Source organism: Atheta coriaria, unplaced genomic scaffold (assembly GCF_025399875.1).
Source record: "Atheta coriaria isolate IRGN ID8LTWV9N9 unplaced genomic scaffold, Caltech_Dcor_3.1 hic_scaffold_3_pilon, whole genome shotgun sequence".
NCBI classification, from domain to species: Eukaryota; Metazoa; Arthropoda; class Insecta; order Coleoptera; family Staphylinidae; genus Dalotia; species Dalotia coriaria.
The window spans coordinates 6,401,089-6,427,162 of record NW_027045445.1 but is presented as its reverse complement, the minus strand read 5'-3'; the positions used below and the strand labels follow the sequence as shown (position 1 = coordinate 6,427,162).

General features: G+C 36.3%; 1 protein-coding gene and 1 long non-coding RNA gene across 3 annotated transcripts in view; one reads left to right on the top strand and one right to left on the bottom strand.

Moving 5' to 3' along the window:
* The first annotated feature begins 2,652 nt into the window (after nucleotides 1-2,652).
* On the top strand, nucleotides 2,653-21,477 carry Octalpha2R (alpha2-adrenergic-like octopamine receptor). The gene is made up of 2 exons (XM_065317985.1): nucleotides 2,653-3,941; nucleotides 21,393-21,477. The coding sequence occupies exons 1-2, from the start codon at nucleotides 3,333-3,335 to the stop codon at nucleotides 21,399-21,401; spliced, it is 618 nt and encodes a 205-aa protein (XP_065174057.1). The 5' UTR covers nucleotides 2,653-3,332; the 3' UTR covers nucleotides 21,402-21,477.
* LOC135804198 (uncharacterized) overlaps nucleotides 19,352-26,074 on the bottom strand; it is a 74,502-nt gene continuing 67,779 nt past the window's right edge. The window contains exons 2-5 of one of the 2 annotated variants that reach the window (XR_010550990.1): nucleotides 25,373-25,438; nucleotides 23,528-23,736; nucleotides 23,045-23,262; nucleotides 19,352-19,596 (exon numbers count right to left, since the gene is read on the bottom strand). This is a non-coding gene — a long non-coding RNA (uncharacterized lncRNA). Of the gene's footprint in view, nucleotides 19,597-23,044; nucleotides 23,263-23,527; nucleotides 23,737-23,975; nucleotides 24,305-25,372; nucleotides 25,439-26,074 lie in introns of those variants that run through there. The other variant, XR_010550991.1, reaches the window with a different exon arrangement.

The following is a 26,074-nucleotide window of genomic DNA, read 5'->3' as shown; positions in this document are numbered from 1 at the left end:
ATATATAAAAATAAGAAAATTTATTAATATTTTTGAGGGATATTTAAGTTTTAACACAAAATAATTAACTTTATTTTCACTTTTTTGCATTTTGTTCATATTTTTGTTTATAACTTTTGTAATTGTTTATAAAATTTGACCAAATTAACGCTAAGTTATACTTATATAAATTATCTATTCATATATTTATAAAAATAATAAAATTTATTAATATTTTTGTGAGATATTTAAGTTTTAACACAAAATAATTTACTTTAATTTCACTTTTTTGCATTTTGTTCATATTTTTGTTTATAACTTTTGTAATTGCTTATAAAATTTGACCAAATTAACGCTAAGTTATACTTAAATAAATTATCTATTGATTTATTTATTAAAATAATAAAATTTATTAATATTTTTGTGAGATATTTAAGTTTTAATAAAAAATTATTAACTTTAATTTAACTTTTTTGCTTTTTGTTCATATTTTTATTTAAAACTTTTGTAATTATTTATAAAATTAAATCAAATTGGAACCAAATTATTTCTAATTAAATTCTCTATCGATTTGTATATAAAAACATTAAAATTTTAATGTATTTCCCCCATTAAATTCAATTTTATACTCAATATAATTAAATTAAACCCCAAATAGTTCACGAATTTCCCTCAAGGTGTCGCTAGCATGACAACTCCACAGAATTTTCCACTTCTATCGATTCCCTAGCTTTTAGCTCTTCTTATTCCGCGTCAGAGCATTTTGCCACATTACATTATCGTACAATAGCTCTCAATTGTTTAAAGTAACAATCCGCTTGCAACCACGTAATCGTCAAGCAATTAGAGCAATTAATTAACATACTAAGACTTTTCCACTCGTCTCACTAACGAACCGACAAACAAACAACAAATAACAATAAATGAATAACGCGTGTTTTGTATTGCGCGTAATTAAAAATTAGTGTTGTTTGTTCACCTGAAGGTTATGTTTATTATCATAGTATAATTATACAAAATATACAGGGTGTTTCAAATTTATTACCAACTTTAAACACATTGTATGCAAGCGTGTGGTAAATCAGTTTCACGTCTCGAATGTTATCGCTTTACGAAAAAGCGCGCTTAACTCACTTGAACTCCAAGGGGGCGGCGTGGGTATTGTGCACTGCCGCCGCCAGGTAATGCGATTGACATTGTGTGAGCATGCACAACCGGTGCGCACACGGAACTAAATTGCTGCATCTTATAATGCCTGGAAGGCGACGGAAAAAAATGTCTTTTGTGCAACAGGAGAAAAACGTTATTCTTCCTTATCTTAAACCTTAAAAAAAATAAAAATGACCAAATGAAAACACCTGAGATGGCATGTAAATATTAATCAACCGGAAATCGCCGGAAAAATGTCCGAAATTTTCACGCAGAGTGAAATTGTTTCGAGTTGTGTACATATGTCCGTTTGGTTCGATGATGGTACGAGCGCGGAGTGCGTCACGAGCAATTTTGAGTACACCACCGCCCCCCGCCGGCCTGCCGCCCCACAGCCGTGCGCACACTCCTGCCCCAGTGCTACCGGTTGGCAGCATCATCATCTCTCGCAGGCGGCGCGGCGGTGGGAAAAAGCCGCGCTCGCTGACGTCATTCGGATAACGCGCCGCGAGCGCGTATCGACGTCATTGGGGTAGGTCGTTGTCATCCTTCTTCCTGCAGCCAAGCAGCCCGAGAAGAAAATACTCCAAAAGTGTCCTTGAGCTCATTTTTACACAATCATCATTAAACTTTCCACACTACACACATTATACCAATTTTTTTAAAAACCGGAAAACCGGAAATGTTTATTGTAATTAAAAATCACGTGTGCAGTAGTTGGAAACACTAAATGCCAGCTGGATTTCGTAACCCGAGCTGAAAACAAAAGTGTTTTGTTCACCGGAAAAGCGGAAAAGGGGAATTTCGGCGTTGATGGAACGGCCATTGTTTCGGCGGCGTACGCATTCTTAGAAATTGATGGTCGGTCATCGGAGGCGAATGATAAATGGACGCGCTCCATTTAATCCTACCGACAACCGCCCCCAACTGCCCGGCCACCACATCAATGTACTCAGTCATCCTGTAACTCCATCTCGTTCATTATTCACGCGCCACATGCACAAACGAATTCGATGCGCGCAGAGGAAATTTAAGCGCTATTAAATCATAGATGGCGCTGCGCGCAAATAAGATTTTAATTCAATCACTACGGTGCTTAGAAAAATCCATTAAATATGAAAAACTCATTAACAGGTTGATGAACAGGAGGTGCCGAAGGTGGCGGCGAAGAAGTGAAGAGTTAATGGGAAAACCGTTGTTGCGACAGCGTCCGGTCGGATTAATTGCGTGTAATCATATTTGCCTGCGCCATGGGACAAAGCTGCAAGTTAATGTCACTAGGTGTCACTACTTGCCACCAGATGTCATCAAGTATTTAAACTGATTTAGATACAGTACGTGTGTGTGTTGATATTTTTGGAAAAAATATTACTCGGTTGTAGAATGTAGTAGCACTCTCGATGGGAGTGCGTAGTACTCCGCATGCCCGGGAGCGGTGGGAGTGGGAGGAGGCGCGCTTCTGCTTCTGCGAGGGGGGCGGCGGCGGCGTTGGGAACGCGCTTGTTCTCCGGCAGTGCGCGGTAGAGCAACGTGGCGGTAACATGTCCTGCGAGCTTCGTGCAGCCGCCCGCAGCAGCAGCGCCGCCGAGGACGCCGACGACGACGCCGCGGCCGCCGCCACAGCCTCCCCCAACCAACATCTCGCGTCCGCGCCGCGAAGACTATATTCTAAACTAGCTAGTGTCGACACGTGAACACTCAACTTGCAAGCACAACCAACAAAAAAATAAAACCGGAAAATAAAAACCACAGACACCCGGATAACCGGAAAGTTATTTAAATTTTTTAAGAGTGCGTTAAGGTGTCGCGTCGAGATGATGTGAGTGCGCGTCACGTGTCTGTGAACGTCAAACTTTTGTTTATGTTTAACTAAAAAATAATTTTCCGGTTTGTTAAAAATTAAAAATTATAAAAAAATAATTAAGTTGATAATAAATTATTCGCCGACACCGATATATATGATAAATATATGTTTATGTACAAACCGGCAAAGATTCGGAGCAAACGGGTTTCTAAACACACACTGTATATAATAATCGCATAGTTTAAGTTTTAAATGTTTTAAAAAACAACAAAGTGTCAAGTGGGACCAAAAAATTTTAACCAAAAATTCATTCTGAACATAGTGTATAATACAACAGTTGCGGTTATGTTTTGACAGCTGTCAAAAGTTTACATTTTAACCTTAAACACCCAACCGAAAGATGGCGTTGATGAATATGACACCACGAGCGGCGCTGGCGATGGAGGACATTTTACTCTCGATCTTCGACAATGGCACAGCAAATTCCAGCCTGGCACCGAACGAAACATTCGTCCAGCATTATCCCAGTGGATACACACTTCCACAAATTGTATTAGCATCAATTGCGATTACTATCCTGATGATTGTCGTCGTGGTAGGCAACATGTTAGTCATCATTGCTATAACCACAGAAAAAGCGTTGAAAAACATACAGAATTGGTTCATAGCTTCGCTAGCGGTTGCAGATTTCTTCCTCGGGTTGATAATCATGCCGTTTTCACTAGCAAATGAACTAATGGGTTACTGGATATTTGGCTCGTGGTGGTGTGACATCCATTCCGCCATGGATGTCCTCCTCAGCACGGCGAGTATCATGAATCTTTGTTTGATTTCGCTCGATCGCTATTGGAGCATCACGCAAGCAGTGGAGTATCTTAAGAAGCGCACCCCCGTGCGGGCGGTAGTGATGATAACTGCAGTTTGGTTGCTGTCTGCGCTAATCTGCATACCGCCGCTGTTGGGATGGAAAGTGGCGCAACAACCGGACGATCAGTATCCTAAGTGTCAGGTTAGTATTGGAATTGTCGCTTTTGGAAAATCAAATATTTATAGATAGCTAAATCTTGTCGCCACGATGGGAAAATAAATATTTTCATTTCCGAGCGAGGTTCGACGAAGTTTTAGTTAAACGTTCGCCGGGCGCGTGTTTCTAGTTAAAGAGTTTTGATGGCAAAGCGGCGAATGTGTTTTTCAATTTGCATTCACGAAGCTAAAAATATGGCCCGCCAGCGTAAACAAAAAGCCAAATTTATGATCGAATACTAATCGCCGATGACCTAATTATTTCAGACAGAAAAACACTTAGACATTAGACATTAGTTAGTCTTTTTTTAACTACTCCAGTGCTTCCAAAACGGTTTTATGGGAACTTGTAGTTTAATACCGGTATTTCGGTATACCGGTATTTTTTAAATTATAAAATTTTTATATATTAGATATAAAAATATCGGTATTAAAAAATAAAAATACCGGTTTTTAAAAAAGAAAAAACCGGTAATTCCAAAATACCGGTATTTTGCAAAAGATAAATACTAATTAATCAATTTCTCTAATTACGTGTTTGTCTTTGTCCGTATCCCTTGCAAAATGATGAAATGTAGAAATGTTAGTACTGCCCCCGAGGGGCGGCTAACAAAATGTAGCCGCGTGTGTTTTAGTTTTGGCGCAATTATAATAGTTGGACGCTGGTGGCAAAATGAAAGATAAGCAAACGAACAACAATGAGCGAAATGACGGAATGCGGGCGGCCGAAATTTCGCCAACGGAGGCGGCGGCAGCGGCGGTAGCTGGTTCAAATAGACAACGAGTGAATTTAATTACTCACCTGCCACCACCTCCACCTGCCTGCGTTGTTACAATTACCTTAGATCTGCTCACGCACACAGCTATCCGCAATTGGAATATACAGTGTGTCTGTGTGTGTGTATGGGTGCGTAAATGTGTAGGTTAGGTCTAAGGACTGAGGACTAGTGTAGTGTAACGCCAAACGAGTAGTAACGAACGTGCTCGTCCGACTCGTCTTCTCATTACGCACGTCGACACCAGGAAAACCAGTGACCCTCAAAATTTTAAACAAAAAAATTTATAATTTTAAAAATATAAATAATTATTAAAGTTTTTTGTTGTTATTTTATGTGTTAATGTGTATAATTGTTTATTTTAGTTGAATAAACATTTTGCACGCCACTGGTTTAGAGTAAAAGGGTAGTTTCTGAGTTTGTGCGTCGAAGTTATCGCGTTCGCCTCAGCGTTTAGCGTTATTAGCGTCAGCCGGCAATAAACACACTGGGGGGTGTTGCCACCCCCTTCACCACACGCGTATCGCGCTCCTTCAGGTTGAAACTGCCGAATTTCGCAGTGCAGCCATAAATTTATTAGCCGCACACACAATACCAACACTAATATGGGTTATGTCATCATAAAACCTAGTTTCTGACAGCTGTCAAAACATATAACCTATTTTTACACTTTTTTGACAGCTGTCAGTTAGATATTTTTAATATCGCCGCGCACTGCAAATTTGCTCGCCTCGCGTTTTAATTCTGTTTACATTTGTGTTTACACACAACGGCGGCCATCTTGTCAACACGTCAGAAATTTTGCGCGCGCGCTCGTCTATATATAATCTAATATAATTTTTATTTATTCCCTTTCGTTCATCTCGAGTGCGCAAAGTTTTCCCTGTTTGTTTACGATTTTTTTTTATTGAAGTTTCATCGACTTTAACACCGCCGGCGTTCGCTCGCGAAAAGATAAATAAAAAATAAAAATGCCGAGCAATGTTTATCGTCGATTAAAAGCCGCTTTTAACTTACGACGAGAAGCACATGATTAATAATATTATATACAATGTGTTTTTAGATTTTTTTTTAGAAAAAAAAAATTTTTTTTTAAATAATAAAAATGCACTTAATTCGATTTCGTTGTCTGGTAATCCCATAGGAGAAAAAAATTGGAGGCGGCGGCGGCGGCAGTGGAACAAAAGGAATTCGAAAAGTTTAATTAAAATATCCATTGATTATAATAGCGCGAGGCTGGCGCCCAGTTTGGAGGATAATCGAATGTTCGGCCAAGCAGCTCGTCGCCGCCGCCGCCGCCTCCCATCGGCATTAAACTCGTTAGGCACGCTCCGCTTGGCAATAAAATGTGTGTCGCGTTGTTTAACAATTAAAAACTTTGCGTAATTAAAATGTTCCAACAATTATTTACACTCAAATAACAAAAAAATTCACTTCCAAAAACACTCTGTATATATCCACAAACGCGCAATGAGCAATGTCGGATGTAACGCGTCCGAATGCATTAGAAGAAAATATATTTCAATTAGTTTCCATTAGACCCGATCGTAATCGGCAATCGCGGTAAGTAATCGCGTCTCTGCCGCCTCCAATGGATGCAGCACGACTACACGGTTTTCCGACAACTTCGTAAGCAAATTCGAGGTTGAGCTCTTAAAGCGCAAATCGATTTCGCACATACAAAGTGTTTATTTTTAATTTTTTACATCAAAAAAATTTCTGCAACACCCTGTGTATCCTGTGCAAACAAGTGGGTATGTGCACGTATAGATAACAGCGGTCTGTGAAATATTCGATTCCGGCTCCGGCATATATCTTATGCACTCGTGGAAAAGGTATCGACGGCTTGGAAGGTTATCTTATTTCGCCGCCTCCACTTTCACCGCCGCCAAAGTGTGTGCATATCATCGCTCGCCACTACCACAACCACATCCACACCGCACGCGGAAATTTATGAGTCCCGGATGCCCACGAACGCAATTCGTACCTTGCCGCCCCCGCCGCCGCCATACCTACCGGGAAAGAAACGGAAAAAAAGTCTCGCGTGCGAAATTAAAGCGGATTTTTCACCGCTCGCAGCATATTAGACTTCATCTAGTCTGCCAGGCCAGGCGCAACAGTCTCTCCGCCGCCCCCCAACACAACCGCACACGACAAAGACCGATTGAATCCACTCGTCACGTTGATTTATATTTCCATCGTTTTACATATTCAATTCCGCGTTTATTTTTTCCTTAATTCACGGACACATTGTATATCTGACGTGGGTAAAGCGAAAATGATTGATTTGACTAAAAAAAGTTGATATTGTCGATACTTTTTTTTCAACGAGCAATTTCTTCCCACAGCTGTGGCCCACCACTCTAAACAAGCCGTAAACTAACCTTAAAAACAAAACGCAAGTTTGATATTGGAAAAGTTTGCGTTTTGAGGTTATGAAATTAACCAAAGTCAATCTTAATCAGATGTTATGTTTGGTTAAGTTTGCTGGTAGGTTACGTGTTTGGATACGTACTGACAAAACGTTTATTTAATCGTTGTAAGCAATTACGGGGACGCGCGCGTGTTTTGCCGGAGGCGGCTGCGATAGCCGCCTCCTGCTGAGCGCACAGATGGCAGGAGTTTGGCCGAACATAAATCAATTTTTGTTATGGTCCATAGTGGAACTTTTAGAGTAAACATTTTTATATATACAATATGTTCAATGAGAAACACGTAAATATTTGTTAGATATTTATAAACATTTTTTTCTTGAAACACTTTGTATATACGTGGTGGTATTTTTGTTTAGCTACTTTCTAGACACTTTCGCAACTGTGAGTGCAAACGTGTCATTTCGAATATCGAACACGTGTTTACATTGCACAGCGGTGGCGGCGGCGGCGACGGAGGCGGCGCGACATTAATGCGACGCAGCCGGTCGCGGCGTGAATTAATTTTAGTTTCTTTGTCTGCGCGCGGAAAAGATCAGTCTATTTTCTGATCTGATTCACGACACGCTAAAAATGCACTTAAGTTTAGAAAATCCTAATTATACAAAGTGTTTAAAGACTATTTAAAAATTAAAAATATTTAAAAACTCATGTTGATGTTTTTTTATTTTTATTTTCGCAATATCACATTCCAATACGTTTTGTTTGCGTACTGGGGCGCAGGTAATAAATCAATATGGCCGCCCCCAGCGGACACAGGGGCGCATAATGAAAATTTGCGTATAAATTGGCCCTAGCCGTCGTGCGCGCGCGTGCATACATGTTTAATATTTGCATGCGTTTCAAAATTTCGCTTTTACCACCCCCACATGTACACGTACGGCCACCCCCTAAAAGGACACCACCTCACACTACTTTCCTATCTCTGCGGAATGTCCGATTCTCCTGTGGGAGGCGCAGCCAGGCGCGTTATTTGCATTGTGCACTATTTCAACCGAGATTCGTATCAAGGGGGCGGCGGTTAGGTTGACAACACAAATGTATCACAACAATATACCCAAATCGAATAATTTCCGCCTTGGTTAAAATAAAACAATATTTTTTAACAATAAATATCAATATCATACATTTTATCATACACAGTGTTTTTTACATATTTTGTGTTTCATTTGAGTAAAAAATGTGTGTGTCAATGATTAACTCCATTGTGAGATAAGTTGATGAAAGGATATTAAGCTAGGAGAGCTTTCAGTGAGAGAGTGGCCGCCATTGTTTCCTGGTTTTGATCCCGTTGTTTTGTGTGCTCCTTTATTAAACGGCTAAACACTAAACGCCCAACACTAAATAACTTGATAGCCGACGCGCTCATTATTTAAATGGAAACTTTGTCGATGATAACAAAAAGGACAACAAAAGGGGCACACATCCTGTCATCATGTGAGGATCACATGTGTGGAATAACAAAATGTGAAGAAAAGAAGTTTTTACAAAACACCCCGTAAACCACACTCTAACCTAATTCACTTAACCATTTTATACCACGAGTGCAATGGGTCTGTACGGGATTCCAATGATGCAAAAGCCTCTACGTACGATCAGGGATCACGCAGGATTCGATCACTTTTTACTCGAACCCTAGGATCCTTTTCACGCGAGCAGACTGTATATACACAAAGTCTCTCCTACAGACTACACCTTTCACTTATCGATGTGCTCTTATATAATATACGCAGATTACGTAATAATTCAGAGAAGTTAAACTTTAAATGCGTTTAATTTAATAACAATAATAAAAACATTAAATTTTCTTCTACGGAATGTTAATAATTTACATTACCTATAATATTATCAAAAATTTAATTAATTTAAACAATATTTGCATAAATATTTAATTAAAAAACAATAATTTAATAGGTTATATAAAATAACGACATCTATAATGTAATCAATTAAATTTATTTATTTTTATTACATGTAGCAGTTGATGTTTAATAATGTATAGATACAAACGGAGGCGTGCGCACTTGCCGCCCCTTGATGGATTATTAATCGCGCATGTTTGTTGTGGCGCGCACGAATGAATAATAATTGTAGATAATCGGAATGCGAGTGTGCGCCCACACGACTATAATAAACATGGTTGAATCGGCGCATCGGAGCAATCAGGGTGTTTGTCGCCGGCCCCAGCCGCCCCCGGCGGAGTACAATCCGTCTACAGGTATGAGCACGCCGGGTATAACCTCATACAAACTCTACCGCCTCCACTGCCTCCACTGCCTCCAATGTTCAACCGGTTGAGTTTGATTCGTATTTGTTCTGAATGATTTGTGTCGCAAACGATTGTCCACGTCACTGTACACGTCAAATATTAATTTTTAAAATATACAAAGTGTTTCAAGATTTTTCGCTAATAAATAAATGATGAATATTTAAATGTTCATCTTTACTTTTGATGTTGTTGTATGTGTGTGTGTCGACAGCGACGCATCCGTAATGCAAAATCGATACGCCATTATTTTACGATAGGGTGACGGTGGCGGCGGCGGCGTCGACGTAATATGTGCCGTTTTACGAGCTTGTGAGAGTACGCGGGCGCCGGCGAACAGACAATGATCGTGTTCTTCAGCCGCCGCCTCAGTCTGCAGGTATGCGGAGGGCGGCAAAATGACACTCGTTCCGGAAAACGGAAAATAAGTCAGAACGTTAACAATAGTAATGAGTAATGAGCGGGGACGACACGCAATTGAATAGATGTTAGGGAAATGTGTCGGGGTGGCAACCATTTGATAGATATTCATTATTTTTTTCAAATAAAAACTTAAAAAATTAAAGGTTTATGATTGTAAATATTGTAAAATAGCGATTAAAGATTAAGGAAAACCGGAAAATGATAACAGATAAACAAACTTTGCCACCGGAAGTGCCCAAGAATGGCAAGCAGAAATAAATATAAAACTAAAACGCTCACAGTGAAGCAAAAGTCAACAAATGTTGTATTGGTGTGACTGTTGTGAGCGACCGCCGCCCCTCGCTACACACTAAAAAAAGGGAGGAAATGGCCGAGCATCGAAAATCGACGATGAAACGACGATGAAGCGCGAATAAAACGGATGAGAACGAGAATGGAATCGAACGTCCCAGTTGCCAGTTGGCGGCAAGAAATCGAATATAAAAAAATGTAGCTATAGCCCAGCAGAAAGTTTTTTTTTTCGCCCGGCTTTCATCTCTTTGCCTTCGCTCCCGCCTCCGATGCGGAATGCGTGTGTGTCTATTATAAAAAGTTGTAAACATTTGTTTGGTGCGCGCTCGACAAACGCTTTTTAAAGCGATGCCTAAACGATTTGTCATTGTCAAACGCACCGCCGCCCCCTGGCACATCACCCCCATTCGCAAGCTACCCTTAAACATCGGAAAAAACTAGATTTAAAAGGCAAAATTTTATTTGTTTTTATTTTTTGTTTTGATTAAATATTTGACGATTACTCGAATTTGGTTATCTCTATAGGTAAAAAAATTATACAGGGTGTTGATATATTTAATTGCTATCTAATTTTGGTTTTTTTGTTTTTATTTGTTGGTATAAAAACGTTATAATAATTAATGTGGTGTGCTTCAACGAGCAGAAGAATTGTGACAAAAATACTGATGAGGCCACCTGAAAAAAAAGCAGCCGGCACTTAGGGAAGCTGGATGAAAAACGCGCATGCAGCGGAGTTATAGTTCCTGTTCGCGACGACAACTCGGCGAAAACGAAAACGAATAAAACAAAAAACAAAAAACAACACCGCGCAAACAAAGACAAACGACAAGAAAATTGTTGCGTCGCCAGCCGGCGAAACGACCACCGGCGACGACGCTGTCGGCGGCGATTAATCATCGTAAACTTTTTGCCGCCACCTTCGTAATAAGCTGCTAGTTTCGTCTGAAAATGCAATTTTATCAACAATGCGTATTAGCGAGCAGGAAATAAAGGTGATTATAAAACGGTGTTTAATGGTTTGCTAAAAGTTGACTTAAGAAACACTCTGTATCTCCTGTACCAATCAAGCAATTTGGGTTTTTTCTTTGATGTGTTATAGTTGAAAAGGTTGTCTTTTATATGTGAAAATACTTGGTCCTTAGAGTTATTAAGAAGTGCCCTTAAACCCCATTTCAAAATTGCCTTTTATTGCTAATTTGCAAAATTTGGTTTGAATAACGCCCTGTATGACTTATCACCCTACAGAAATTTACAATTTTTTTCTTGCTATATTCTAGCTTTAGGGTTGTTTAATTATATATGTGCTTCCAGGATTTGTTCAATTACAGGAAGTGCCATTAAATACGATTCTAAATCATTGATATTCTCAAATTTATAAAACTCGCTTTTGAAAACACCCTCTATCTCCTATAAAAATAAGCAAATTTTTGATTGCTCATTGTAATATACTAGATGAAAATCTTCTCTACAAAATGTGTACCATTTTAACCCTCTAAACCCTTCAGAAATGCCTTAAAATGCCCTTTAAAAATGCATTTTTCGGAAATTTGTAAAACTTCAAGTGGAAAATATGCGATATTTTCTATGAAAATGGAAAATTCTGGTATTTTTTAAATTTCCCTAATAGATTAGGAATGCCTTTATGAGATACATATACGTTTTACCCTTCAATCCTTGAAGAAGTGCCCTAAAATGGACATTTAAGTTGTTATATAGCAAAAATTTTTGTGTTTTTGTGCAGAAAACACCCTATATCTCTTGAACCAGTAAAGCAATATAGAAATTCTAAAGACCAAAATGTAGCTTAAAAAGCCCTTTACATCATGCGCACCGTTTGAACACCCTAAACCCTTAGGAAAGGCCCTAAAACGCCAATCAAAATGTATTTTTGCTGTAAGTTGCATTTTTAGTCGAAAAACAGGGCCGAATTAGTATTCCAATTTTATTTTTTGGTCGAAGAACAGAGTCGAACTTTATCTAAAAATTATTTTTGGTTGAAGGACAGGACCGAACTTTTTTTTAAAAAATTATTACCTAAGTGTGAAAAATAAAATTTTTTATTCTTGAATATTGAAGAAAATGTTATTTTAAATACTTTATTTTAATAAAATTTTGTTCTAAGATGCATAGTTTTGAAAATAATCACCATTGTGAAATTCGTTTTCGTGCGAAGTCAAATTTTTTCTTAAAAATGCCAATAGGGCCTATACTATCAGTGTTAGAATGAAATTGTTCTAAAATAATTTAATTAAAATTAAACAAGCTATCCGAATCCAAAATCAGATTTTAAAAATTCCAATTTTTAATTCTGCATAAAAAAATGAAAAAGTTTTGCCTTTTTTATGACGAAATCTTTTCACGGTTTATGTTTTTTATAGCATAAATTTAAAATTTGGAATTTTGAAATTATTTTTTCGGATTATCATAAAACAGAATATTATAAGTAATTTATTTTAGTAAAATTTTCTTATACAGCCCTTATTTAAGGCCCTATTGACGCCTATTGATAGGAACCAATGATACCGAATATCTTCTAAACTAAACGTTTCATTAAAATAATTTACTAAGATATTATATTCAAATAATTGTCCTCTTTGATAATATGTAAAAAAATCTTAATTTTTTTAATTTATAAAAAAAATGTAAATAGTTACGTAAAATATGGCGGAGGCGCCTGACATTTAATTACGTAATTCTAATTATTTTTAAGCACTAATACTAGTATTGTGTAGAGGGGCTTATAATTATGTTATAAACATATCTTTTCATTCATTAATACTTGCAGTTTACCCTGTAGACGCATTTATGTAAAACGTGTATCTCCATCGCCACTTAATTACCGATTATCTAAGAAATTAATAGAGATAATCAAAAACGGAAAACAGCATTGCGTTCAGCAAACAATTCTACAACTGATAACAATTTAAAATTTTTATTTTTGAGAAAGTGAAAAACAATTTTCCGACGCAATTTTCTCGGAAATTAATAAAGATAGAAAGAAACTTTTTCCACTTTCTTCATGTCATGATAAGGGTCTATAAAATGGCAGATTCAGTTTTTTGATTCTGAGAAGTTGACCAAAAACCACTTCAAAAATGTCAAGAGGTTACACTTGATGATTTTGTGGCCTATAAATTCAACTTTAAGCTACGAGAAAATGGAAAACGCCATTCGATAAAGAATTGCAATGTGATGAAAGATATCCAGTCAGTTTTCCGATATCATTAATATTTCCCAAATTACCTGTGAAAATTGAAACGCTCTAAAAAGAACCACTACTCAGATTTTCTTCAAATTTTCCAATATGATGTGGAATTATGCCCAGAATCCAATTATCATAGTTTTGTTTCGATATCTTAATTAGTTTTTGAGTTATTGACCATTTTCAATTATTACCTAAATGTGAAAAAATTAAAATTTTTAAGTGCTACATAATGTATAATTATGTCGCAATATCCCAAATCTGAAAACCGTTTTCTTTATCTTTTATTAGTTTGCGAGAAAAGCGCGATAAACTGGTTTTCAGTTTTCTCCATCATTTCTTATGAGAAAATAGAAGTAGAAAATGTATTGTTTTTTTTGCTGATTATTATAAAAGCCACCTCTAAAACAAAAATATTTGAAGTAACTTTTTTGTTTGGGAGGTGGCTTCTATAATAATCAGCAAACAATTTTTAAACACTTTATCTTAGTAAATTTTTGTTCTAAGATGCATCGTTTAGATAATAATCACGATAATAAATTTCGTTTTCGTGCGAAGTCAAAATTGTTGTTAAAATTGCCAATAGGGCCTAAACGGTCACTGCTAGAGGATAATTTTCCGGAAATAAATTAATAAGAATTCAATAAGCTATCAGAATCCGAAATCAGAATTTAAAAATTCGCATTTTTAATTCTGCATAAAAAAATGAAAAAGTTTTGCCTTTTTTATGACTAAATCTTTTCACGGTTTATGTTTTTTATAGCATAAATTTAAAAATTGAAATTTTGAAATTATTTTTCGGATAATGATAAAACAGTATATTATAAGTAATTTATTTCAGTAAAATTTTCTTATACAACCCTTATTTAAGGCCCTATTGACGCCAATTGATAGGAACCAAAGATACCGAATATCTTCTAAACTAAACAAACGTCTCATGCAAATAATTTACTAAGATATTTTGTTTAAATAATTGTCTTCTTTCATAATCTGCAAAAAAAGCTATTTTTTTTTAATTTATAAAAAATTTTAAATAATTACGTAAAATATGGCGGAGGCGCCTGACATCTAATTACGTAATTCTAATTATTTTTAAGTACTAATACTAGTATTGTGTAGAGGAGCTTATAATTACCTTATAAACATATCTTTTCATTCATTAATACTTGCCTTACTCTGTAGACGCATTTATATAGAACGTGTATTTCCATCGCCACTTAATTACCGATTATCTAAGAAACTAATAGAGATAATCAAAAACGGAAAACGGCATAACGTCCAGGGAACAATTCTACATATAATAAGATTTTAAAATTTTTACTTTTGAGAGAGGGAAATGCAATTTTCCGACGCGATTTTCTCGGAAAGTATGAAAGATGCAAAAAAACTTTTTGCACTTTTTTCATGTCATGATAAGGATCTATTAAATGGCAGATTTAGTTTTTTGATTCTGAGAAGTTGATCAAAACGCCTCGAAAAATATCAAGAGGTTACACTTACCGATTCTTTGGGTCAAAAATTAAATTATCAGCTAGAAGAAAATGGAAAACGCCATTCGATAGAGCCTTGTAATGTGATGAAAGATATCCAGTCAGTTTTCCGATAACACCAATATTTCCCAAATTACCTGTGAAAATTGAAACAGGCCAAAAAGAACCACAACTCAGATTTTCTTCAAATTTTCCTATATGATGTAGAATGATGCCCAGAATCCATTTATCAAAGTTTTGTTCTGATATCTTAATTAGTTCTTGAGTTATTGACCATTTTCAATTATTACATAAGTGTCGAAAATTTAATATTTTTAAGTGCTAGATGATGTATAATTTTGTCCTCAATCCGAATCTGAAAACAGTTTTTCTTTATCTTTATTAGTTTGCGAGAAAAGCGCGATAAACTGAATTTTCAGTTTTCTCCATTATTTCTTATGAGAAAAATAAAAATTGAAAAATTAAAGTTTTTATTGCTGAATATTATAGAGAACAATTATACAAACAAAATATTTCAGTAATATTTTTTAATTAGGCTTTTAGTTTAGAAGATATGCGCGTAAAACAATTAAATTTGGTTCAAATCAACCGGCGTCAATAGGGCCTTAACTAAGGGCTGTAGAAGAAAAATTTACTAAAATAAATGATTTATAATCTTTTGTTTTGTCATAATCCGAAAAAAAAAAATTCAAAATTCAAACTTTTAAATTTATGTCATAAAAAACATAAACCGTGAAAAGATTTCGTCATAAAAAAGGCAAAACTTTTTCATTTTTTTGTGCAGAATTAAAAATAGGAATTTTTAAAATCTGTTTTCGGATCCTGATAGCTCGTTGAATTCTAATTCATTTATTTCCGAACAATTTTCCTCTAGCACTGATAGTTTAGGCCCTATTGGCAATTTTAACAAAAAATTTGACTTCGCACCAAAAATAATTTTAAGCGAAAATACGTCCCTGTCTTTCGACCGAAAAATTTTTTAACCAAAAAGTTCGACCCTGTTCTTCGACCGAAAATATTTTTTTCAGATTCTCTTTAAATTAAAATTACGTATAAAATTAAGACATTTTTGTTTATTAATGAGTATTAATTAAGAAAACATGTCAAACCCAGTGTTTTTGGCCAAAATATTAACAATTTTATTACAAAAAGGGCATTTTATGGCACTTTTAAAGGGTTTAGAAGGTTTTAAAGAAATGCATTGTATAGAGAGTCTTTTTATCTATAATCAGACGTTGAGAAACTTTAAATCCGTTGATTATTACAGGAGATACAGGGGGTTTTGTGTCTAAAAAATTTAAAATTTTGCATCATAATTATTTTTGGCTGGCATTTTCGGGCACTTTCCAAGGGCTTACGAGAAATAAAAGGTATGCATGTTGTAGAGGGACTCTTTATCTATCATATAACAATTAAAAACCCTAAATTGCATTTGATTTACAGAAAATACGGAGTGTTTTCCAAACATATGTTTTGAGGCATGCAACAAATTCCAATGTTTTCTTACCTTTAAGGGCACTATCTCCGGGTTTCTGAAATTTATAGGTTATGTATGCTATACAAGAGTTAATCAAGAATTATATAACGTAGATAAACTTAAAATTGCTTTATTTTTACATAACATACAGGGCATTTTAACAAGCTTAAAATCTAGGAAGTGCATCTATGAACTTGTTTCATTAAAAATTCTACTGGGTGTTGCCGATGCAGTCCCAGCAAACTGAATAATAACTATTATATACGTCGCAATTAAATTTACAAACATAAACAACATTGCATGGTCCACATTAAACAATCCAGCCGCTGAAATATTCGAATGTGTGGCGGTTGTCTGCTGAGCCAAAGCAAACATGGCGTCATGCAGAACCGGAACTGATGCAAAACGATTCACCATTTTATATGCAAGAGCAACAGTCTTCCGGCCTTCATTTTGAACTTGTTCACACTTTGATGCAATGGCAACACCATGCGCTATTGTAAATGTTATCCAAAAGGCAGTAATCAATATGTCTGTTAAACCACTTCAGCATGTCAGAGGTTACACTTGATGATTTTGTGGCCTATAAATTCAACTTTAAGCTACGAGAAAATGGAAAACGCCATTCGATAAAGAATTGCAATGTGATGAAAGATATCCAGTCAGTTTTCCGATATCATCAATATTTCCCAAATTACCTGTGAAAATTGAAACAAGCCAAAAAGAACCACTACTCAGATTTTCTTCAAATTTTCCAATATGATGTGGAATTATGTTCAGAATCCATTTATCAAAGTTTTGTTTCGATATCTTAATTAGTTTTTGAGTTATTGACCATTTTCAATTATTACATAAATGTGAAAAAATTAAAATTTTTAAGTGCTACATAATGTATAATTATGTCCTGTATCCAAATCTGAAAACCGTTTTTCTTTATCTTTATTAGTTTGCGAGAAAAGCGCGATAAACTGGATTTTCAGTTTTCTCCATCATTTCTTATGAGAAAAATAAAAATTAAAAATGTATTGTTTTTATTGCTGATTATTATAGAAAGCCACCTTCTAAACAAAATATTTTAGTAACTTTTTTGTTTAGGCTTCTAGTTTAGAAGATATTGACGTAAAACTGTTAAATTTAGTTCGAATTAAATTTTACCACTTTCGGCGTCAATAGGGCCTTAACTAATGGTCGTAGAAGAAAAGATTACTAAAATAAATGATTTAAAATGTTGCTTTTTATCATAATCCGAAAAAAAATCTTCAAAATTCCAATTTTTAATTTTTGAGATATAAAAAACATAAAACCGTGAAAAGATTTCGTCATAAAAAAGTCAAAACATTTTCGTTTTTTTATGCGAAATTAAAAATGCGAATTTTCAAATTCTGATTTCGGATTCTGATAGCTTATGTAATTCTTATTAAATTATTTAAGAACAATTTCATGCTAGCACTGATCGTTTAGGCCCTATTGGCATTTTTGAGAAAAAATTTGACTTCGCACGTAAACGAATTTCATTTTGGTGATTATTATCTAAACGGCACATCTTAGAGCAAAATTTTATTAAAATAAAGCGTTTCTAATCTCATTTTCTATAATACTCAATGATTAAAAATTTAAAAATGGTTAAATTTGTTATAATTACATTTTTCCAATACCGGAGCCAATAGGGCCTTAAATAATGGTTATAGAGAAAAAGTTTATTAAAATAAACGATTTGTAATATTCTGTTTTATCATAATCCGAAGAAAAAATTTCAAAATTCCAACTTTTAAATTTATGCTATAAAAAACAAACCGTGAAAAGATTTCGTCATAAAAAAGGCAAAACTTTTTCATTTTTTTATTCATTATTAAAAATGCGAATTTTTAAATTCTGATTTCGGATTCGGATAGCTTATTGCATTCTTATTAATTTATTTCAGGACAATTATCCTCTAGCAGTGACCGTTTAGGCCCTATTGGCAATTTAAACAAAAATTTTGACTTCGCACGAAAACGATTTTTAATATGGTGATTATTATCTAAACGATGCATCATAGAACAAAAATTTACTAAGATAAAGTGTTTAAAATCACGTTTTCTTTAACATTCCGCAATAAAAAAATTTTACTTTTTTTTGAAGTCGAAAACACTTGAAAAAGATTTCGTCATAAAAAAGGCAAAACTTTTTCATTTTTTTTATGCAGAATTAAAAATGCGAATATTCAAATTCTGATTTCGGATTCTGATAGCTTGTTTAATTTTTATTAAATTATTTAAGTACAATTTTATTGTAGCACTCATCGTTGACAATTTTCAAAAAAAAATTGACTTCGCACAGAAACACAATTGTTTACGTATTTTTTATACATCAAAAAGTAAATCACTAAATTCAAATTTTAGGGCATAAGTAATAACTCCTGAAAAGATAGAAATAAAATCAATAACAGCAACAAAATAAATTTAAACATTTATTTATTAACAAATTTTCAATTTTACAATAATACAGAAAGTAAAAATCATAATACAATAAAACTTATAACCGTAGATTAAAAAATCTACTCCTTTTTTACATAACAACGTAAAATATCAGAAATTGAAGCTATAAATTGCGTGATACAGGGTGTTCTTTTCATTGTGCGCACATAACGCGACTGCGAATTGTAATAAAATCACGTTTCTTTCAGCGGCGCACAAAGAGCGAAAACGTTTACCGCTCCCGTTCCCCATCTTTTTGCTTATGCTTGCGTGAAGCGTGCTGCTTTTCTTCTTCTTCCATTCGGTGCATTAAACTCGACAATTCAAACATCGAAATCTGCGTGCGCGACGCGCCTCGGAACAGTCGTCGAACGAAGAGAAAACCTTCTTAAAACTTCTGCCTCGTCCTTCAAAACTCGAAAACTCGCTCTACGTCAGACGATTCGCACCATTCCACACATACAGTGTGTCCACAACCCCAACATAGGCATAATAACACCTAAAACATAAAAATCATAAATATTTCATCAAAATTTTAATTTTTAAATTTTTTAAATAAAATAAATAAATTTAGAATATTACATACTTTGAACACATGGTATACACCGTGTAGAATCCTCAAGTGGGGTACATTCGAGCGGCGCGCAGTCGTCGCTTCCGGTTGCCATTCTGCTCGGTCGCGTTTTCCACCTTGGAATGGTAGGCGGCCCCGGGGGCGGCTTCGACGGCGTCGTCATCACAGTCGTCGTCGACGATGACGACGAGGTAATTAACTCCCTGCGAACGCGCACGAATTTCCATTGTTCCATTGTGCACAAATTGCAGAAACTAGAATGTGAAATTTGAAGCGTCAGAAAAATCCAGCAGGGTTAAAACAAGGTTAGGTGCGATTAGGTTATGTAGAACTTGTGGTTTCTATGAATATTTTGTGAGACATTAAAACATAGACAGTAGCCATTTTTGTCAGTAAAATTTTATAGGCGCAATGACCATAAAGCGATAAAAACCGATCGCAAAAATCGTAATGTGCATGCCAGAGAAGAGAAGGAGTCTTATCCAGCTAAGCAACTGCGCAGAGTTTGGTACGCGACACTTTTACGACGTCACTATCATATTAAATGATGAATAAATGTCATCGAAGATGAAGATGGAGATGGAAATGATTCACGCGCGTAGAAAAAAACTGAAAAAAACTATCAGTGCTAAGGTTAGAGGGATATCTATGTTGCAATTTGGTTAAATCAACATAAAATATTTTATGACCCAGTATAATATGGAATAAACTATTATTTATGATTATTACTGCGTCAAAAGTAAAGAAAAGTGATAAAAATAAATAATATTTATCATAATCTTAATTTTTTTGCAAAAATTTTAGTTTTTTTGGAATTTTTTTTTTTTGCAAAAATCGAAGTTCAGTCTAATTTTTATAATTATTTAATATTTATGTTAAAAAGATAATAAAAATACGTGTAATATGTCATAATAATTTTTTTCTAAAAAATTCAATTTTTGCAAAAAAGTTTTTTCCTTTATAAAAGTTTAATTTCTGTAATAAACTATTATTTATGATAACAGCACTAATAAAAAATAAATATAATTTATCATAATCATAAATTTTCGACTTTTTGATTGCTCAATTTATTATTAATTTAGTTTTTAATAATTTATAGCATTGTGTGCTTTATTGCAATTGATTTATATGCGCCAGTGGCGTGCGAATGATTAATTACCCTCTCTTATCGGCCGCGCGCATAAATATATTTTATTTACAAAAAATAAATACATGCACGAAATCGTGTCTTTGAAAATTAATTTCACAAACAGTTTTTTTGTCTCGTCCGCAAAAAGCGCGACTTTTTTATTTCGCAGAGAGAAAATTTTAATTTTATGCTCAAAGACTTAGAATCACAAAAAGCAGGGCAATAAATAACTGCGTTGAGGCGCTGAGACAAAAGCGCGTGATAAGGGATGAAAAAATAAAAAAAATAAAAGGAACGCGGACGAGAAAATTCATTTCGCAGTCAATTCATTAAGCAATACAAAGCGCTGGCGAAAAGAAAGTCGGAAGACGTCAGAAAATGTTCGATGGTTTTTGATCGTTTGATATCGACGCCGTTTTCAAACCTCCCTCATCCTCCCGAGGGGAAAAGTTCTAAGACTTTACTGCCCTGCAGGCCTTGAGACCGATTTCGGCGATAAAACGAAACGGCTAATAAATATCATTTAATGAATTGTAAAACGAAAACAAATTGCTGGCGCAAAAAAACTTCCTGCTTGACTTTCAACTTAAATTACGCCGAATCTATTTTTATTACTTTGTATGTTTTAATTGCTATTAATAGAGAATTTAATTATCTTTCAGTAATTGCAAACGTTTTAATTATATCTCTCGAAATGGATTTTTAATTAATTAAAAACAAAAGAAAAACAAAAATTGCGAATTCTTGAGAACATAAATTAAATCTCAAATAACTCTAAGAAAATTTAATAAAATCATAAAATTTTTAATCAAATCTTATAGGGAATTAAATTATCTTTTATATGAGGGGCGGTTCATCTTTCTACTGCTAAAATTGACAAAGTTATTGACAAAAATAGTAAAAAAATATTTTTTGTTGCAGGTAATGTAATGTTTTCTGCCATCGATATCACAGCTGGAGACCGGAGGCGGCGACTCACGCGCACATGATGGAAAACAAACGGCGGAAAAATCAGATACATCAAAGTCTTATGCGGGCCGAACGCCGCACGTGTGTGCGTTTGATCGCATTAATAAACATTCGGCGTCTCGATGAAAAACGTACGTGCCGCCTCTTGCCGCCTCCCGGGAGGCAGCTGGAACACACGAGACGCGCCAACTCCCGCATGCATATGAGTCGGCCGACCGACCAACCGGAAAAACACTCGACAAGCAAACACAACGGGAAGTGAGATTTGAGCTTGTTTTTCTGCCGCCTCCAATATCAAAACACAAAAAACTAAATAAAAATTTATTGAAATGTAAATCGCGAAATATGCAGTGCATTTAAAATTTTTTTTTTAAAAGGAGACTTTTCTTGTTTTTGTTTTTCATTGAACACCCTGTATATTATTATTAAATTATTTAAACAAAAAAAATAATAATCCTGGTGTGGTTCACATTAGACCAAGCGAGAGATTGTCGTAATCCGCGCGGCGAGTACATAAACATTTCTACTTAAGGGTGGTTAAGCGTTGGGGGCGGCGGTGGCGGCGGCAGTTTTTCTGTTTGTTTTAATTCTGAACGCGTTCGCGAGCGAGTGCTGGTTTTTTCGCCGCCGCGACAAGAGTGCTGACCGTGCCCTGGCATACATTAACCCCGCCGCCCCCAAACCACTCTCTCAACTGACGCACGCACGTTCCACCACCGCTGCCGACAAGATAAAACACGCCGATGTATTTTGTTTACTCTAACTATGAGTTTTTCCCACACCGCCGCCGCCCACACAACAAAGGTATGAGTAGTTTATGCCGCCCCCCTAAATGACCGTAGGGACGCTAATTTGCTGCGTGCCCGCGGTATGTAATTAGTTTGCGTAGCTAACCGCGCGCTGGCCGCGCTGATCGAAGACGCGACCGTAGGCGGTTGCCGGTCGGAGGCGGCAAGTGACGCGACGCCGACGGGGCCAGGGATGAGTCAGGGCACCGATGATGCCGCTGGCAGGCTCGCCTCGAAGCTGGAATGCCGATATTAAAATTCCTCCGATCGGCCCCTTTCAGTCCTGCCGCCGGCGGTTGTGCGGGTGGTTGGGGGCGGCGGCGGCGAGGATCGCATTGCAGCGCGCGCGCTCACGGATATCGAAAAGTAGAGCGGAGTGATATTGGCGTCAACGGCTGGCACCTCTCGCTAGATTTCTCACCCCACGACTGTTGCCGCCGTCGCCGCCGCCAGGCCGCCAAGCGTCGAAGGTCTAAATGATTTTTAGTTTAGCGGCGCGGCGATATTGGAATTAATATTAGCACGTGCCAGGCGACCTCCTTCATTCGCAGGCATTTCCACCCCTCACCTTCACTTCCTGCCGCCTCCGGTGGCGTTGAAACGTATGTCTAGGATTAGTATGCGATGTTCAACTTTTACTTCAGACGTTTAACCTCTACGAAATGGACATTGACAGCATCAATGCACTATTTTTATACCGAGTGTTTCAAAAAGTTTAAAATTTTTATATAAAAAATCTTTAAACACACTGTATAATGAGTCTATCGTGATGTGTGAATAGTAGCCGCGTAACACGCAGATGGTTTAGATATTTACCTCTCAATCAACGTCGATTGCAGACATTTTCGGGGATGACGTCGCGGGGTAGTTCTGCCTCCCTTGCCGCTCCCGTTTCCGGAATGGTGCAAAACGCCGAAACCAGTGTAAATCTTCCCGTCAAACGCAAAACCCTTCTTCGACTATTAGACTCGCAACTGCTTCCCAGACTGTGTGTGCGTTGGTTTCAGCCGCCCCCCACTACCGCCCCCACTTGCCTGTGGAGTAACGAAAATTTAATAAAACAAGAAATGCGGGAAATCCCCGGTTATGACGTACACATGTCGCATGAAATCGTGTAACATATTTGCCGCTCCCCATCTTAACACACACCGAGTCAAACTGATTTCGCATAACAAATAATCCCAATTAGTTATAAGTGCGTTTAGGGTTTATGCGGGTTCAAGAGTTGTAGAAGGGGGGGGCGGCAAAGCTGTGGAAAGCGTTTTGTTAGAAATTATTAATCGTTGCGACTAAATTTACCTCATCTCTTGGAAGAAAACGGGTCTCCGGAGGGGTGGCATAGTTCCCCGAATAATTAGTTACGCATATTTTGTACTTTGGCGGTGGGGGGCGGCGGCAGTCACGCACTCGGTTTTGCAACTATGTGCCGCGCATAGTTACACCATTTCGTCCTGCTGACATTCCCGGCTCACATTCCAGGCGAGATTCCATTTTGAAATTATCTATAACTAAAAATAAAATATATTTTTTTTGCTGGGGGTGGTTTTTAAGGGTAGTTTTTTGCTTGTGGAGTGATAAAGTTACGAGTTATCTAAGGCGTTAAGTGCTTAACGTCGTCTGAATAGCAGGCGAGCGCTAATGTTCGCCTATTGTGCTCCGAGCAGCCGCTTGGTCGTGTCAAGCTGCCGCCCCCCTCTTTGCCTGCTCTTCATCTCATCGTCTTCGAGTGTAAATCAAGACAAATTACCGTTTTCATACGAAAAGAGAGATGTTGAACCGATGCCAAAATCTTCGACTCAACCCCTTTGACTCGGGGTTAAATCTTTTGCCGCCTCCAACCGAAGGAAGATTGAGAATTGATAGACGGTTTGCGTTTGAACGGATTGCGATGTGCTGCGTTTAATGAATACGGTGCGAGCGCGATTTGTATCATCGGTGGTACAGGCGGTGGATGGAGGGGGCGGCAAAAAGGAGCGCGGCGCAGTCGATCGGAACTGATGTGTATGCGTGCCGGAGGAAACGGGCAGCAAGTGGCGGATAGGGGTGTGGCCGCCGCCTCTGACACTTCCACCGGCCGCTTCACTCACAGATACTGAAAATTTAAGCCTTTTACTGTAGGGAAATATAATTATTTATATTTTTACCGGATAGAGAAACTCCAATCTTCGCACCAGCAATTCGTTGGTTGTTGTCGTTTTTTAGTTTAAGAGATATGAATTTTCGAAAATCGTCGAAAAAGTATCAAGCACCCCCTTGGAAAATTTTTTTCTAAGAATGAAAATTTACCTCTTAGATTTCCGTTTAACTATTCTATCTAGAGTATAGTCGATTAAAGTGTTGCGATCGTATCTTAATTATCTCTTTTAGTTTACGAGATATTCGCGATTGAAAAATCGTCAAAAATTAAAAATGTCACTTTTAGCACTTTTAGTCGCGTTTTAGGCCTTTTACTTTAGAAATATAATTATTTTATATTTTTACCAGATAGAGAAACTTCCAATCTTCATATAATCAGCAATCGTTGGTTGTTGTCGCTTTTAATTTAAGAGATATGAATTTTTCAAAAATCGCCGTGAAAAAAGTATCAAGCAATCTCCCCTGGCAAATTTTTCTTAAGAATGAAAATTTTATCTCTTAGATTTCCGTTTTAACTATTCTATCTTATAGAGTATAGTTCGTAGATTAAAATGCTGCGAGCAGATCTTAATTATCTCTTTTAGTTTACGAGATATTCGCGATTGAAAAATCGTCAAAAATTGCAAAATGTCACTTTTAGCACCCTTTTAGTCGCGTTTTAGGCCTTTTACCGGTGAGCCATAATTATTTTATATTTTACCAGATTTCTGAGAAACTTCCCAATCTTCATAATCAGCAATCTGAGTTGGTGGTAGTTGTCGCTTTAATTCTCTACATATGAATTTTCAAAATCGTCGAAAAAAGTATCAAGCACCCCCCCTTGGCAATTTTTTCTTAAGAATAAAAATTTCATCCCTCGGATTTCCGATTTAAGTATCCTATCTCATAGAGAATAGTCCGCTGATTAAGATGCTGCGATCAGATCCTAATTATCGCTTTTAGTTTACGAGATATTCGCGATTCAATAAAATGGGCAAAAATTGAAAAGTAATTATTAAAGTATTTTACCTTTTCTTATTTTTTGTAGTCTTCGAGAATACTCCTTATTTGGCATACAAAACATCTTGAAAGTATCTGAAATATTGAAAAATAACTTAATAAAAAGTTGCTTCAGATAAATAAATTTGAAAAATTTAACAGATTCGTATATTATGTTACATACATGTGTCAATAATTGCAACACGATATCAAAAAATATCAAATATACGCAGATGTATGTAAAATAAAACACAAAAGAATTCCCACATCCACTCTCAAGAAAATTCTGTTGAAAGAAATAACATTTTGCGGCGCATTAAAAAAAAAACCACGATTTTTCTCAAGGTGTAAATTTAAACGTCAGTTGCGAGCGGCTCAAAGCGGAAACAATGATGCAAGAATACCGGATACACCTACACGAGCACCTCATGTTAATAATACACCATTTTTATCCCTCTCGGTACGTTTTTCATTTTTATGTAACGTGTTTTTTTCGTTTCCTATCAAGGTGAGCGCATGTGGCGCGCACCCTTCGAATATTATACATACATTATATCTTCGTAAAGATATCGAATTTCATATTTCATGCGCAACTTGCAATACTCTCTAACGATCAAAAAATAACCTACAATATGTTTTTCAAACAATTTAAAATAATCTTTCCATCCAAAGTTTAAAGAAGTTTATGATTAAATCACAATCGCAGAAATTAAATGTGTGTAAATTGAACGT

What these genes read in the sequence shown, in the direction of transcription:
- Octalpha2R (XM_065317985.1), top strand. Translation starts at nt 3,333, where the DNA reads ATGGCGTTGATGAATATGACACCACGAGCGGCGCTGGCGATGGAGGAC.